This window comes from Micrasema longulum, unplaced genomic scaffold (genome assembly GCF_059751315.1).
Source record: "Micrasema longulum isolate JH-2025_06_02 unplaced genomic scaffold, ASM5975131v1 h1tg000301l, whole genome shotgun sequence".
Taxonomy (NCBI): domain Eukaryota; kingdom Metazoa; phylum Arthropoda; class Insecta; order Trichoptera; family Brachycentridae; genus Micrasema; species Micrasema longulum.
In genome coordinates, this window is record NW_028277505.1 from 749452 (window position 1) to 766410 (window position 16959).

At 31.5% G+C, this 16959-nt stretch overlaps 1 protein-coding gene across 1 annotated transcript in view; it reads right to left on the minus strand.

Annotated features, from left to right (window-relative positions):
* Positions 1–9356: 9356 nt before the first annotated feature.
* The window catches only part of kek2 (leucine-rich repeat, immunoglobulin-like domain-containing kekkon 2 protein), a 494704-nt gene continuing 487101 nt past the window's right edge, over positions 9357–16959 (minus strand). The window contains exon 6 of the mRNA XM_088224643.1: positions 9357–12318. Within this exon, the coding sequence (XP_088080769.1) occupies positions 9725–12157 (2433 nt within the window). The 5' untranslated portion in view covers positions 12158–12318 and the 3' untranslated portion in view covers positions 9357–9724. The remainder of the gene's footprint in view (positions 12319–16959) is intronic.

Sequence of the window (16959 nt, forward strand, 5' to 3'; positions counted from 1 at the left end):
CACAAAAGTTTTTTCTCTCTGAAACAACAAATTTAGATCGAAATAAATCCCTAGGGTTTCTCCTTAGGGATTTATCCAACCTGTCTGCAAACATTTGGAATTCATTTTTTATGAGTTTAAATAGATAAACATATTATTGTGGTTCAAGTTTTTCATCATCTTATCACGGTGCGACTAATTTATATCATAAAAGTCAGAAATTTGGTAAATTGGACACCCTTTAAATAAATAGATTAAAAGATAAACCCGGTATAGGATTACTTGAATGCAAAGCGAACACATATTGATTTCCCATTACTGTTTTACCCCATTATAGTTACTTAACTTTAATGACTTTTCAAAAAATATAAACTTACGTCAAAACACTAATTGCGTACAATAATGTAACTTTCTTAACTTATAATGACTAGACATTCTTCCCCCTCCCGGACACTGATATAAAACCGATAATAAAAATACAAAAGTCATATTTCATAAAATTGTAAATAAATTCTGGATTATAAAATAATAATAATTGATGATAGCAGAAGGCACCTTATATAATCATTTTGAACATGCGATTACAATTAATTCTCAGAGATCTTCTGCGTTCGCGGGATTGGCCCTTGATACTCCACAAACCACAAACCTAACACCGCGTACCATATCCGCGAATACAAACCACAATCGCCAAACACATTACGGCGCGGTCACGGTACTCAGAGGGTGGGGTATTGTGGGCTTATTACACGCTGGGAATAGCGGGCCAGTTGAAACGTTTGATGAGTAGTCTATGGACTAGTTGACAGTTGACAGTTGACCGGGGGAAGGGTAATGGGTTCTACGCAGAGCTTTGTACAATCGCCATTGCCATACTGCCACTGTCACTCTGCTAAAGCAAAAGTCCCAGGCCGCAGTGTGTCAACGGAGATTTTAAATTCAAACTCAATAACTCCACTTTGGCAGGTGCCCGATCACTATTCATATAATATTATGTATAAATACAGACATGTAATCATTATATGTATCTGTGTATATGAGAACTTATTCTAATTCTTAGAGGTGGGGGTCAGTGCTATTCAAGCTCCTGACGTCACTGCGACCTGTGAAGATCTATTGCGACGGTACCCGTGAATAATTAGTACTTACACGTATATTTTGTGTTAATAACATATTTTTAATTTTGGATTTTAGGCCGGAGCGTTCTGAATAAGAGTTTAAATATTTCAAATATTTTGTAAGTTTTACTTATTAATTCATTATTGAAAATTTTCTGATACCACAATAGAGAAATATGGCTGTTTTTTTTACATTTTTAAAGCTCAAAAAGTTTATGAAATACTGTCTCGTAAAAAAAAAGATTTGCTTCTAATAGCACATTTTTTTTTTAAATTTGTAATTTTGAATTTTCGCAAAAACGGTCATTCCATTGGGCATGCCCCTTATACGTCACGATTTATGTTTATTTTTTCCTGGCCGTTTAAATTTGTTAAGAAAATTATCACAAATCTTGACGTTACAACAACCATGGCCAAACACGTTGCGTTTTCAAACGAACGTATTTTTAATAAATTTATTTTTTACATTTATCTATGAAAACATTTCTCTATACTGATTTTGAAAAAAAAATTGATTATTCTAAGTCCATTCCATATATTTTTATTGGTGTTCGTAGTATGCGATATTTCCCTATTGTACACACATTAAAAAATATATAAAAAAAAATTATAAATATTCTACAAAAAACTAAATGCGCACGAACTCTTTGAGTTACAAAAATATAAATATTAAGTTAAAATAGTTAGCAATGTTTTGAGTTTGTCATATAAAATGTCGAAAATAACTGTTGCTGAAAAAATGGGAAGCGGTTCTGGTGGAGGGGGATTGAAATCACTAGATCAATCACAAATAACTGTCGACGTGCTAATAAGCGACATGTTAACAATTTTTCACCATGGTTGTTTATCGTATTGGCGATTACAATGAAACATCCGTTAAAACATATCATTAAATGTCAAAATAATTACGTTTTGCGACGTATAATCCTGCTGCGCAATCACATATTTGAATTTCACCGGTGTAAATATGGAAAATATTCCAAAACTGCTATTTTTATTTATTTATTTATTACTTATCATGCTATTTATTGCATTAAGCCAGCGATTGGTAATCCAAATGTTAAGAAAAGCAGTCGCCATAGTAATTGTAACTTTATTTACACTTTTTTTGTATGATTAATCCATACTATTTTGCAAATGCAATTTATTGTTTTTTTTTTGTTTGTAACCGCTAATTTTTCGCCAATAAACTGTTAATACCAAACAAAAAACAAACCGACACGAGCGTCAACATAGAGAGTAATCTGAATAATAGTAATATGAACAAAAATGCGTGTGTAAACACGCATTTTTGTTCATTGTGATCGCTCAAATGCTTAGAATGTTTTTAAGCACGTCGATAGTTATTTGTGATTGAGATACTGAGACCTTTGTTCCGAGGCTCCATAATACTTCTACGGGAATACAATCAGGTAAAAAATAACATATTGCATGATCAGCAGTCAACGTTACTATTAAGTTTTATCTTTGTGCTTAAAAGTTTCAATACGTGTTTTCATATATTTGTATATAATAGTTTTTTAACTCACTTCTAATATAATTTATTTATTTATTGATTAATTATGATTACAACACAAAGGATTTTACAGGTATAATACGTTCAATTACATTCTCATGAGTTACAATAACTTAATTCGGGACATAAATAATATTAACATATAAAAAATAACACACATTTCGAACAACAAAGAAACACAGCAAGTTTAGCACCGTTATAACTAAATATAGCATAAAAACGTAAACGCCAAAAACCTTTTCTTACACAAGCAGAATAAAGATACAAAAAAACGCTTTTAAGAATAAAAAAAGTAGTGAATCTACTAAGGGAGATAAGGTCATTAACATCATATGCCATGCAGATGATGCAGCCATAGTGATGATGATAACATGTCCATCTCAGTTAGTAAACATCTGGATGCCTAAGAAATGTCATAAAGTACAACGAACGCATAATTATTGGAAACATAATTCGGATATACAAAGCGTGTGTCAGACAGATCATGGTGTATACAATAGAGGCAAGGATACTAAATAGAAAAACTAAATAGAAAAATCAAATAACTGCTCAGAACGTCAGAGATCAAATTATTAAAGGCAATCGCAGATAAACCCCAAAGCGACAGAATCCAGAGTCAAAGAGTTGGACGGAATTGCGATACCCAGTTCATAATATGATTGTTTGAATGTGCTACTCAGTCATATTAAAGATTTTCAACTTGTCTATTAAAAAACTTAGTTCCTGCCTAATGCTTTTTTCAGTATAAAAAAAATATTTCCATCAGGCGTTTATTTGAAATTTATTTGAAATAATAATGAAATCACAACTGGTCTTATAAACTGTTTGTGTATAAACATAAACTCAAATCTTACAACGATAAATTTAATTTAAAATTGAAACTTATTAATTATTAAGTCAATGTCAGTGCAATGAAAAAGTGAAGGTGTTATTTGAGGTACACCATGATGACCGGCAATTTTGGCAAATGAAGTGAAGTTTCAGTGTCCCATTGAGGACGACTCAATTAAACTTTAAGCTCTAATGGTCAGCAGTTACAGATGACAGTCATAGAATTCGGGGCTACTATTATAAATGCTTTCCCTATTCCACTAAGCTTTCGAACAGATTTTGGTTTAAGCGCTTCAAGCCGCAAGAGGCAATCATAGTAAGGAGACTCGGATATATCATTAAGGCAGAAATATTTCATAATTGTGTACCTTTGGTAATGATTTAATGTTGTTAGAAACATATATAAACAAACGCAAAAATCAAAAGCGTTAATAATGCAGTAATTAATAATGGTGTCAAGATGAACTTGGGGTAGATTAGAAAAATAAAAATAAACAAGATTGAAACTTTTGATAATGTGCCTGACAATCATCAACATTCTAAACGTTTAGCGATGAATTTGTTATATCTGACAACAAAATCTTTTATTGTATTTTATTTATGTATTTAATGCAAAACTACCTATATATTAGGAAAAAAGGGAACGCATCTTAAACTCCATGAAGTCGAAAGCTATGTGTTGGGTTGATATACAACATAACACACTACATACAATTAGTATCACCATGTGAACAACACATACCATTATGTGTGTTTATGTTATTATTTATTGTGGTTCACAAACAATAAACAATACATATAAAATTGGTATTTTGTTATGTTTAGATATTGTTTATCAGTTATTCGTTAACTCAACATGCGCAAATAAGTAAAAAAAAGTTTATATAAATAATTTCTTCTAAAAATAGACTAGCTTAATTAAATGCTATGAATATTGTGCAAGTTATGAAACTTAATTATACCAACAGTTAATAACAATTATTTTACCGAACTAAGATAAGGCACTTTAAGTTTTAATACATTGCATAACAGTTCTCTTAAAATTATTTAATGTATTGTTAAAGATATTAACTCATGTGTGGCTATGCGGTAACGGATGTCTACCTCGGGTAAAAAACTTTTAATAACTCTCTTATTTTTTTAAATAACCAACTCATATTTTTTGTAATCCTTATATGGACTTTTTTACACCAAAATAAGGAAACATTTTTATAAAAAATGCACGGGCTTTTTCTATAAAAAACAATTTCTTCATTTTGTAAAATAAATTAAAACAAACGAAAGAGATGCCAGTATTATAAGTGGTTTATTAAATTTTATAAGAAAGAGCACGAGAATATAGCATATCAGAAGACCGACAAGGACACTATTCGTTAGGGGCGGAGCTTGAGTGACCGAGAAAACAATACCGAAAGAGCACGATACAGAATTATACCACTTGTGGGACAGAGAACACATCAGTCGCGTGAAGTTTTTTGTAGTATACTGAGCTGACGCTGTATTTAACACACCGTGTTCCCGAAATGTTTCTACAATTTATTCACAATTTATCTGATTTAAATTATTTTTTGACAATTCTTGATGAAATTTCATTGTAATGATGTAATATTTACATACATTTACATATAAGTTATTAATCAAAAATACTTGGTACACTTCCACTCATTTCCACACTTAAGATAATATTTTGATTTCTATAAATCATTTTTACATTGTATAATATTCGCCAGTCTGGAGATGTCCATTAGAGGATGAAAGCGCTAATTGGTCAAACAAATAAGTGGAAGTGTACCCAAGGAAGTGTGCAAAGTTATTTCATTTAAAGTGTTCAAAAAATTTGTTCGTAACTAGTTTTAAAAAACGTGTTTACGTTGTCATTTTTGTGTATGTTTAATTATGATTTGATTATATCACGTATTACGTACTTTTATTTTATTTCTTACAAGTTTTTTTTGCTATTTTTTTAGGTTTTATTTCAATATTATTCTAAGAATATGTTTTAACAGCGTTTTTATTTATTCTAATAAAATCTAGTATTTATTTGCAATAAAAATTTGATATTATTTTTTGCATTCAAATAAGAGTTGTATTAGCATAGCATACTTTCTAGTCTCCCGGTTGATCTATTTCCGCTAAATTCAGTCGTAAGTGTAATTCGGAATTCAGTCGACAACCAGACGCGGGCGGCAGCGCTTGCTGGCGGGATTTTAAAAGGAATGAACACAATTTCTAACTTTATTTTGCATAAATATGCTTTAATTTTATATTTTTTATGTAACATCTTTGAATAAAGATCATTTTTAACACATACCATTGTAAATAATTTGGTATTTTAGCTTACATTTCAAAATATCTCGACTTATGCTTGTGGTCACATTGTGTTACACCACCGGCTGCAAAGGGATTATTCAGCACAGTCTTTTAAGAGTTAATATCAGCAATACTTTCTACATAATTATAAAATCTTAACATTCGTGATAATGCATTAAAGTAAGCCATATTATTTTTATAGGGTAATTATGATTAATAATGAAAAAAATGTATGCATTGTCTCGCAGTGGTCTCCTGCAATGGTTTCTTCCCCTATGTCATGTCTAGACAAAATCCAATTTTAAATATTTATCATGAAGATGATTTTTATGGGCATAGAAGGGTGAGTTTTGCACAGTCGGAAATAAAACAATGTATAGCATTTATGTCAAATTTGTATAGTAATTACAGTTAAATATACATAAAATATTCTTCTTCTTCTCGCGGTGCCTTATTAGATCCCTCCGACGTTGGCGCTCACAACAGCGAAAGCATCTCGGTCTTGCGCTACTCCGAGGCTATGATAACTGCTTGTTGGATGTGCTCACCATAGTGATGTCTGGAAAAAAAATGACCAGAATGGTTTCCCGTTGCCTTTTCTGGTAGATTTCTCTTTCGGGGTTACCTTCCCTTAGCTAGTTGGTTCTAATTTGGAGGCACCAGAAACTCGCCTTTCATCCTCACGTTATCTGCTGTAATCACGCCGCTATAAGTGTGATCTCATTTTCAAGGTCCGGGACGTGGACGCTAATGAATTGGACTAGTCAGTAGTGTTGCCGGTGGAAACGAAACTGGGTATTTGCAGCATTTAATAAAAACACACCCTTCAGCAAAATGTGACTCACTGCGACCCTACTGACGGTTTAAACCCCCAAATGATGAATGAATGCCATCACTAAATCTCTACAATCCAATAAATTATACATTTTATAGTTTCGGATTGCCTGCTCAATGTTGCTAAAGCTATCAAATAACAGAAAGCTCCTTCGAGCAGTTTTTCTCGTTTGGCAACGAGCAATTTTACTTGTACGTGGGCACCACCAAGGAGACTTTAGTCCAAAGATTAATTGTGGGGTATATGGGGGACAAGTTGCCACCGCTGAACGTAGTAAAGGCTCAAACGTCTGGTCTTACCTCTTTTATAATGATTGGTACCCTAGCATCCCCAATAAGAAGAGTCTCGTCCAACAAGTTAAAAAGCTAGGTAAAAAATGATAACTAATTTTAGTAAAGCAAAATCCGAGCTTTAGACCTCTAATACGGATCATAACTTAGCTCAATCAAATGAATTTATTATAAATTCTGTTTTCTGGTTTGTTATGTCATTTCCTTGATGTTTCTAGTGACATCAGCGCGTTTATGACCAGCCTTAATATATATTAAGCTTCACATAATTACTTTTTTTTGCAAACCTGAGCTTTTGTTAAAAAGAGAAGGAATTAAATCAATAATCAATTTAAAAAAATGTTAAATATCGTAAAATCGGTCGGCGTACATGACTGCCAATCAACGTTTTCTTACCATGCCTACTCTTAATATGTTCGTTTATTATAATTTAAAATGTTTGTTTACATTATGTGTCTATTTTTCATTTCAACTTTGCTCCGTCTTTCATGGCTAGTAGGCTGTAAATTCAACAATGTTTTGAGTATGCCCAAATTTAATATAATGTATAAAATTTAGAAAATCGTTTTTAGGCGTTTCACATTAGGTGAATTGGTTCAGCCGGATGAATCTCACCCACACGATAATTGTTTCAGCTCCCTTATTTCACAAAAGTCAACAGATGAAAGGGTTGAGAAAATGTAGGTTTTCAAACCAGCCAATGACAGGTCATAAGCCCCTTAAATGCCTCGACATCCATATTTCCTTCTCAAAAATGTTTCTTCCGTGTGCAATAAACTTAGAGTATGCAGTTATTTTACTAAACATAGATAACTTTTGGGTGAAAATAACAATAAAACAAGGATTCATTTTGTAATCAAATATATTCAACACTGTAGAGATGTCAATACAATCAGATATCTTACATTTCCACTAGGTTTGTTTACCACGTGCCTATATTACAACATTTAATAATGTTATTAAAGTGTTATAAATTCAAATATTATCTTGACTTAGGTCTATTACATAAGATACATACATTTATATTTATATTTACAAGGTTAAGTCTTAATATTCCTATTAAATAAATTACTTATTCCCAAACTACTCATAGGAGTTACTTTTTTTATAAAATGGCGCTTGAATTTAATCACCGCTAAATTTATTTTATTTCCAATTTAAGTTCATTTCATTGTTTTCAAATGTCTACGTCTGAAGGGGATTTTGCTAAAAATTAAGTATTTAGTAGATAAACAGTTGAGTTTTAAAGTCATTTCGTTTATTTGCACAATCAAATCAATATCTAATATTTCATTTATAGTCAATTTTACAACCCAGGCAAATAAATAATTAACCTAAAAACATTTACCGTTAGAATATTGAACCAATCAATACAAATGATTAAAAAGTGTACACAGTAATGTTTATCGGGAGGTCAATCGCAAGAGTATTTATTCTTAATAATGGATTTTTAATGTACCTTATAAACTGCATATAATATTTACCTGTCCATTTGTAGATTATAACGTTTGTATTCAGATCTGTTAAAAAAAAAACTTTCGATCGATCAATATAATTTGTTATTCAAACGAAAACTTTGAACATTTATTTTTAATAAGAGAGATAATTAATAAAAATATTTATAATTGTTAGGTTTTCGTACGTTAGAACGGCGTGTAAAACATTGTTTCCTTAAAATATTAAAATTATATTACATATTTAACTAAATTATCTAAATAACATTAACTGTTTCTTTAAATGTGTGTTATATACAGTATACTGTTATATTTATGAGCAGTCGTCAGCAATATGTGTTTTTATCATATTAATGTTTTGTTATGGATTCTGATCATGGAACTAGAATATCATATTCAATTGAATAACTAATTTTTATGAAAACCATTCAACTGTAGAATGTTGATAAAAAATCTATTCATCTATGTTAACACATTTGTCTACCCACTGCAAAATATTTACAAATATTTAATATTGCTTTGAAAGTGAGATGAATGTTTGCTTTTTGGTAATAAAAATAAGTGTGTGAACTTACGTTATCATAATTTATCATTAATTCAATACCAATCAAGAATACACGTTATAAGTTAAATTAAATTTCTTAATCACAAAAAAAATTGTTCCGAAAGTAAATAGAAGGTGTCTTGTAAAGGATAGATTTCAAAATAATTATAATCTGGAACAAAATTTGAGGATAGTTGCTAAATAATTAATCGTTTAAAAAAAATGCATTTTATAAATGAATTTATAAATGAATTTATAAATACTAAATCGTTTATAAAAAAAGTCTAAATGTATGTAATATTTAAAACTGCATTTTGTTAAAACTCAAACCATTTCTTAGACCAACATCACTTCTACTATAAATATGATAATATGAAGGTTATTAAGAGTATCAGCTAAGTGTCATCACTTTCCCCAATGTCGTAATTATGTACAATATAAAATATTATGTTTTGAGCGCTCCATATATTTTCATGCGATTTTTTTTTCCTATTTTGTTTTTATTTTGAATCTTTCTCAAAATTCGTTTCACTACTATTGCCAATATTTTTATTTGAAGTATTTTCACGCAACAATATTTAAAACATCTTCAAAGTGTTTGTTTACATCAGAGAGATTATTTTTACCCTGTTTTACAAAATAATTTTACTTTGGATAAAACTTTATTTACAAAATGTTTATTTTTTCACACCACTTAATTTTTTTTTCCACCTTCGGATTGTTCGTTAGATTTTTTCGAAGTGTTTGATAAATTTCTATTAACATCACTATTAACTTTACCGTCTTTGCTTTCACTTTGCGTGACATTGCATTTAGTATTTTTGCAAATGTCCTGCGATCTTCTTCGTCATATTTCTGGAGCCTCAACGCCATCTCCAACGTAACCTTCATCCGGACTCTCTGAAGTATTTTCAATATCCTTGGAGCTGGATGATTGGCAGGTGGGTTTGGCTTTTGTTAAATCGGAACTTTTATCGGACGCGAACCTCTGATCATTTTCTGTTGTTTGAGTCGGCACACACCTTGTGGACACGAAGTTTCCGTTCGTAATACTCGGAGTCATATCAACGAGCGACCTCTGATGACTCCCTTGAGGGTGATAGTTAGCCGGTACACAGGCAGGCCACGATTCAGATACCACTGATTGAGGCGACGTGCAGCAAGGGGTGACAGTAGGTGAAAGTGCCCCAGATTTGTAACCCTCTGGAGGAGAAGGAATATACGTGCCTTCCGGTAAACCCACTTGTTGCTCGTTAACAAACATCGGCTGTGGTTGCCTTTGTTGACTGTAGGGATAACCTTCTACAGTATATCGAACATCAGCGGGACTATAATGTTCGTATGATGGCGGTTGGTGTGACCTTACGAAAAATTCTGCTTCTCTCGAAAACCGAACTCCTTGATTTGGAGGATTCTTAACTTTGGATCTGTTGTGAGGAAGAGTTCTATAAAAGTTACTTGAATTATCTGGAACCATCATAGGCTGTTGCATTGACTGAATTTTAGGGAGTCCAAAGTCTATAGGATATCCATCACTATCCAGGAAGCATCCTGGATTAAGATGAACATCCGCTACATGTTGATACATATCGTTTCGGACTCCGCGAGGTAGTGTAGCCACAGAAGTCATGTATTTTTGTTGATCCTGCCATTTCACTTGTCGAGGTGGTGCGGATGTAAGAGAAAGAACAGTATTTGAATCAAAATTGTCATCCGCTTCGTCGTCGTTTATGTTGTTGTCTTCATCGTCGTTTTCGTTTAACGTTTTTCTCCCATTCCCAACACTTTCAGTATCGTTTATTAAATCGGGATTCTGTTCTAGCTGATAGTTACGTAAAGTAGATGCATTTAAGCAAACCATATTTTCGATATTATTCATTATAAAATCTCGCGTGTCATTCGAATACATCGCCACATGATGGTGTTGATCCGTTACCAAAATACTTCCATTCATTTTTGGTGGCAAAGGATCTAAACACTGATTTGTATTAGCATTTTTCATGCTGGCCGGATATTGCATAGCGACATCTTTACTACTTTCTTTTTTCTTCCTTTTTTTCTTGTTACGTTTGCATTGAAAGCAAGCAATTATTATCACAATCAAGATTGTTACGAAAAGAGCTCCACCTCCGATAGCAAAAGCTATAATATATTCAAACGGAAATGTAACCACGATAATGATCGGTTCTTCTTTGACTATCACTCTGATAGTATAATTTGATTGACTTTTTCCTGCTGGATTTTCAGCAACACAAGCAAACGTACCATTGTCTTCACTGTTAGTGTTATAAATGAAGAGTTCACTTCGTTTTTCAACTGTTCCTTCTTCGATATAGTAATACAAATGTATACCAGGAGCGACCATCGAATCATTTTGTAAGACTTGTCCTTGAAACCACCATGAAACTTTTGCTTCAGGAACGGCGGAGACTTGACAAAGGAGACTTACATTTTTTCCCTCGCTTATCTCAAGATAAAACGTCGTCGGGGATACATCGGGTAGACACGCTAGGTCAGTTTCGGTCAATGATTTAATCGCCCGTCCCGAAAGGCGACTAGGCGAGCTGCAACGGGGTTCAACCGAATGAGGAATGTTAAAGTTTTGTAGCCACGTATAAAGATCTTGAGAATTGCAGTCACACTGCCACTTATTATTATGTAAATCAACTCCGTGTAGAGACTCTGGTAAGATATGAGTTCCTCTCATCGTTGACAACTTATTACCATCCAGTTTAAGCCACTCTAAATGGCTCAATCCGATAAAAGCTTCATCTTCAATCATGCTTATATCACAATTACTTAATTCAAGAGCAGTCAAGTATGTGAGATGTTGAAATCCATTACTTTTAAGAGTTTTTATTGGATTATCGCTCAATGTAAGTCTCATTAATGAAGGAAAATCTGAAAATATAGCTGATGGTACATATAAAAGTAAATTTTGCGAAAGGTCTAATTCAACGAGATTTGATAAACCTTTGAAAGAATCGTCGTCTATTTTAGTTAATTTACATCGTGAGAGAAATATTTTTTGTAAATTAATTAGCCCCAGCTTTTTGAATCTCTCTTTTGATAAAATTTGAATGTTGTTTCCAGAAAACTCGAGTACTTGGGTTCCATGGTCTAGACCGCTGGGTATGATCGTAAAATCTTTGTCTTGACACTCAACAGTTTGCTTTCCATTTTTCCACTTGCAAATACATGGCTCCGGACAGGCGGGTACTCCAAAGGCGTGGAGTAAGAGAAGCAGCCACACCTGCCACCACCTCATTAGGGACGTCATAGTTTTTGCGCACAATCACATTACAAATTATAATTTTTATCGCGTAATTTATGAGAGAAATGATACTATCTTTTTGATTTAGGGAGCATTTCAAGTTTACTTTACACTTTTGGAATGGAGACAACTAATATCTTCGATTAGCCTTTCTGTAACGCCATTATCTGAAACAAAGAAAAATATGCCATTAGAATTATTGAGAACATTACGTTATATTTACAAGCAACAAATTGTTGTGTTTTTACTGTTGCCTTTTACACTATCAAATAGTTTCATTTTTATTGAACCTCCTTGATTTTGAAGATTCCAAATATTTTTTAGAAATTACGTATTAAACTAAATGATTACAAGACCTTTGCGTTAAGCTTATTAGACCAAACTAGATCCCGCAAAATAAACCCCCAACTCCGAATTTAGTTTATTTATTTTCAAAAGGCTCAAACATTTACCAGTCTTTATAATAGCTTTTCCCAATTTCTAGAAAACAATTTGTATACTTCATGGCGTCCTTTAGTTTTCACAAATGGGCATCAGGCCGATAAGGAAAAAAGTTTCAGCTACTATAAAATATTTAAAAAAAATATATATTACAACGTACACAAAAAAACATTTAATCATTGGTGTGTCTTGTTGCATTTTAAAAATTGGTTTTCAATGAAATGATCTTTAATCTAGTGTCTTTAAGCAAAAATAAGAATTTTTATTATACTAATAAAGAATATTAATAAACTACGTTTTCTTCTATATCTATATTCCTAATAAAAATTAGGAATATAGATATTGTCTTACGTCCTTGGTGTACATCATATATTAATTAAACATGTCTTTATAAAATGTGTATTCTGAATAATAAATAATAGTTAACCAAGATTTCAACGCGATAATGATAATGAGTTAACACTTTCAGATCTGAATTTCATGTGAATAGAGGAGTTAAATGTATTTTTGGTAAAACTAATATTTTTTTTAAAAATTCTTCAGACATTATTTAAGTTCATTTTATGCACACAAAAGGTCTCAAACCGATAATCAACCGTCAAAATTTTTAAAATTTGTTATTATCTTATAAATACAAATATATTTATTTTTGTTATTTTTTATACATATGTTTTAACATCGTTTTTAAATTTTTGTATATCAAACTAACTCATCACATTGTTTAATTGTAAAAGGCACTTGTGTCGTTTAGTTAATAAATATATATATATATCTTACGCGCTGGCTATGTGGGATTTTTTTATTTTTGGAATAAAAAAAATACCAAATGTAAACGAAAAAACGGTTAAAAAAATTTTTTAAAAACTATCTTCAATTCATTAATTTTACAAAAATGTGTTTAAAATTTGCATTACATGTATATAATTTATAAGCACGACAGAAATTCACTCCAAAACAAATCAGTGAGAAGCAAGATTTCAAAATTAATAATGAACTTTTCTGTGGAATCCTGATAATTGACTTATACAAAAAAATATGGAAACGTACTTAAGGTGAAAGTAATAAAAAAATACGTGTTATTTGAATGAACACCCGGAATACAAGAGTTGAAATAATAAAAAAATATTGCCATCAATAATTTTTTTTATGAAAACTAATATTTTCGTATTAAATTTAAGAATGTATTAGTCTCATTTTCAATCAAGTGTTAATCAAATAAAAAATATTTAAATTAAATATTGACTTCGATCTATTTCACCCCGAGCCGAGCTTACCAAATGGCACCAAGCAAAGCGTAGCTGTTTGCTCGGCAAACACTCGTTTATATTTTTTGTTACCCGCAACTCCCCTGTTTGGCGAATATTTCTTATATCCCGTTGTTTTTCGCCAAATATAAGAAATTTTCGCTAAAATTTCGTTTGTCGGGAACTTTACAGCCCCTCTCCAACGTAACAATAAACTCAAAGTGATTTTTAACTGTTATTTCGAGAAAAATGCAATCTGAATTTGTAAAACACCCGTTGAAATCGTTTCTTTCTTATTCACTTAAATGTTATTAAATTAACCATTGAATTTAAGAAAATAAGTCAATAAAATATATTTTTTAATAAAAAAATGTACACGAATGCTCGTTAAATCATTTTGATTACTTGTTTATTCTTTTGATAGTGATCTAGACTTTAGTACATGTGCTATAAAAATCGTCTACACAGCGAATTCCCATATTTGGTTTAACCCACTAATCCTCTACTTTAGAGGCTTGCCCGCAGGTAAAAAAGATAGGATATGGATGGAAATTATAAAAATACACCACAATTCGCAAACCAAAAAAAAAACACATGTTAAAAAGAAAATACGCTGCTAGCGATGGTGAATCAGATAAGAGCTAGTTTTAAAATTCACCTTTTTTGTAATTTTTTATGAAGTTTTTAATATATCTCGACCATAAAAATATTTATTGAATCAAAAGAAAGACTAAGGGTAAATGGATTATGTTAAAAAAAATTGATATATTTTTATACCCGTCGGTATAAAAATTACTCTTCTCATAATCGAGAATTTTCAATTTTAAATTTCTTATCCGTTGGGTATAAGTTAGTAAAAAATGATTTATTTTGTGACAAAGTTTAGAAATAAATTATAAATTCTAGTAGGATCTAAAAATTATAAATATGAAATTTTCACGAATCTTTATGTATCCATACTTGATGTAAAAATTTTAGGGTGTAAAAATACAAGTACAGAAGCAAAATATAATGAAAAAATGTTGTTTCGGTGTATCTAAATGTATTTTTAGTGTTCAACTAATCATATTCTCGTACAAGGTATAATTTATAAATTTATAAATTTATATCTGGTGATTATTCCCAGTCATCGTTAGTGTCAGGGTTGAACATCATGCACGCTTAATTGACCGTGAATTAAATCCAGAAAATGATTCTTTTTAGAAGATATCCCGGGGATTAAGACAATAATGTGGAGGGGCATTGTTTTTATACAGGCCTGACACATTTTTCATTAAATGGCCATGAAAATTGTGAGGGATAAAGGCTCTAAAAAGATCCTTTTTATCGTAGAATCTAGCAATTACGATCGTTTTGTTGAGAAACATTAATTTAACGATCTTTTCGTAACTTCGTCTTTCTTTTCTTCAAAAATGGGAAAAGGACCTATGATTATACATTTACTTAACATAGTTTTTATCGCTTCAGCCACTCTAAGCAGTTTTCTTAAAGCGACATTGAGTTATATTATAATGGTGTTATATAACGACGGAAAGCTTTTTGACGAGTACAAAACTAATTGTCAAAATAAAAATGTTTTAAATTGGTGTTTTGGAACATTTTGGTGAAAACGGAGATTTTTCGTATATTTTTTGCTTAACTAGATAAATTAAATATTTAGCGGACGATAAGACGCATCGGACCATAAGACGTACCCCAAAATTTATCTATCAATTTTTAGAAAATATAAATGTTTTGGACTATAAAACGCACCCCAATTTTTGGTTGAATTTTCAGAGCAAAAAAGTGAGTCTATGGTCAGAAAAATACGGTAACCTTCGGATAGCAAGGCTTTTTTTGTATACGTCAATAGCAACATGGATGGTAGTGCGTCACCCCACTACGTTTAATTTGAAATAAGAAAATATATGTTTTTTTTCGGATTCAAAGCATAAACTTTGTCGTCAAATATTTCAATGTTCATGTAAGGATATAGTGGTATTTGCATCCCTTTTAATACCGTTTATACTCTAGTGATGGTAAAGGTGAAAGTGTATTTCAGTATTTGCATGTTGGTGTAGTGAGTGTCCTGACGAAGAGACGGATACGTATCAAAACCGGTGGACATAAAAAGTCAGTAAGTAGTTCATCTTTATTATTTCCTTTCCGCACCTAATGGTACATAGGGCACTGCGTTTGTACACCAATGTAAGATGATCAGTCTTACGCTTCAGATACCAGTTCAGAGACTAAGAAATATTTTGGTGAGAAAACACCTTTTTAAATAAATATTTCATGTCAATCATGTCAGGAGTCGAACCCGAGACCTCTCACATGGTCGGCAAACGCACTGACCAATACAACACGAGGCCGACAAAAGTAAGTACTTATATGCTTTTAAAAAATCTTACGTATTTATTATGAAATGACTTTATTTCAATAAAAACTGAAAAGTCTTATTTGAAATATTTTTATAATTTTAAAATACTACTTTTTTATATTTAAAAAAAAAATCCTTTTGGTATTCGTCAGCGGGTGGAAAAAACGGGGTATGAAAGAAGGGATTAAAAAATACACCCCAACACTCCAATTGAGAAAAAGTTTCTTGAATTTTTTTCTTGCAAACCCATGACGATAGTTTCTCAATTGGCCGTCTAACCCCCTGTCCCACTAAATATATTTGCATGAATTTATTATTTTTATTTATGTTGCAATAATATTATATATCGCTGTTGGTACAGCATATTCATTTGGTTGGCGATCTTTTAATATCTTCTTATTCATTTTATTAATATTTTGTATGAGGCAATGAATCAGGGCATATGAAACATTACAAACCGTTCGCGCCCCTATTTTTCACAATAAAATATTTCAATGAATAATTAACATCATCAGAAAGTAACAGATTATTGGAATATGTAAATAAATGCTTAAAGTGAGTTTTTTTTAACTTCTTTAATAATTGAATAAAGGTTGAGTACGATTTATAAATATGTTAACTTGTTTGAGATCAACACTAACTAAAACAAAATTTTCCATCCGTTGGAAAAAATCATAATGTTTATTCTTATTTTTTCACATACGCTTCCAAGTGGAGCACGTGAACACCACCAGACGCCAGTGGACCACATTGCTAGCCAGCAC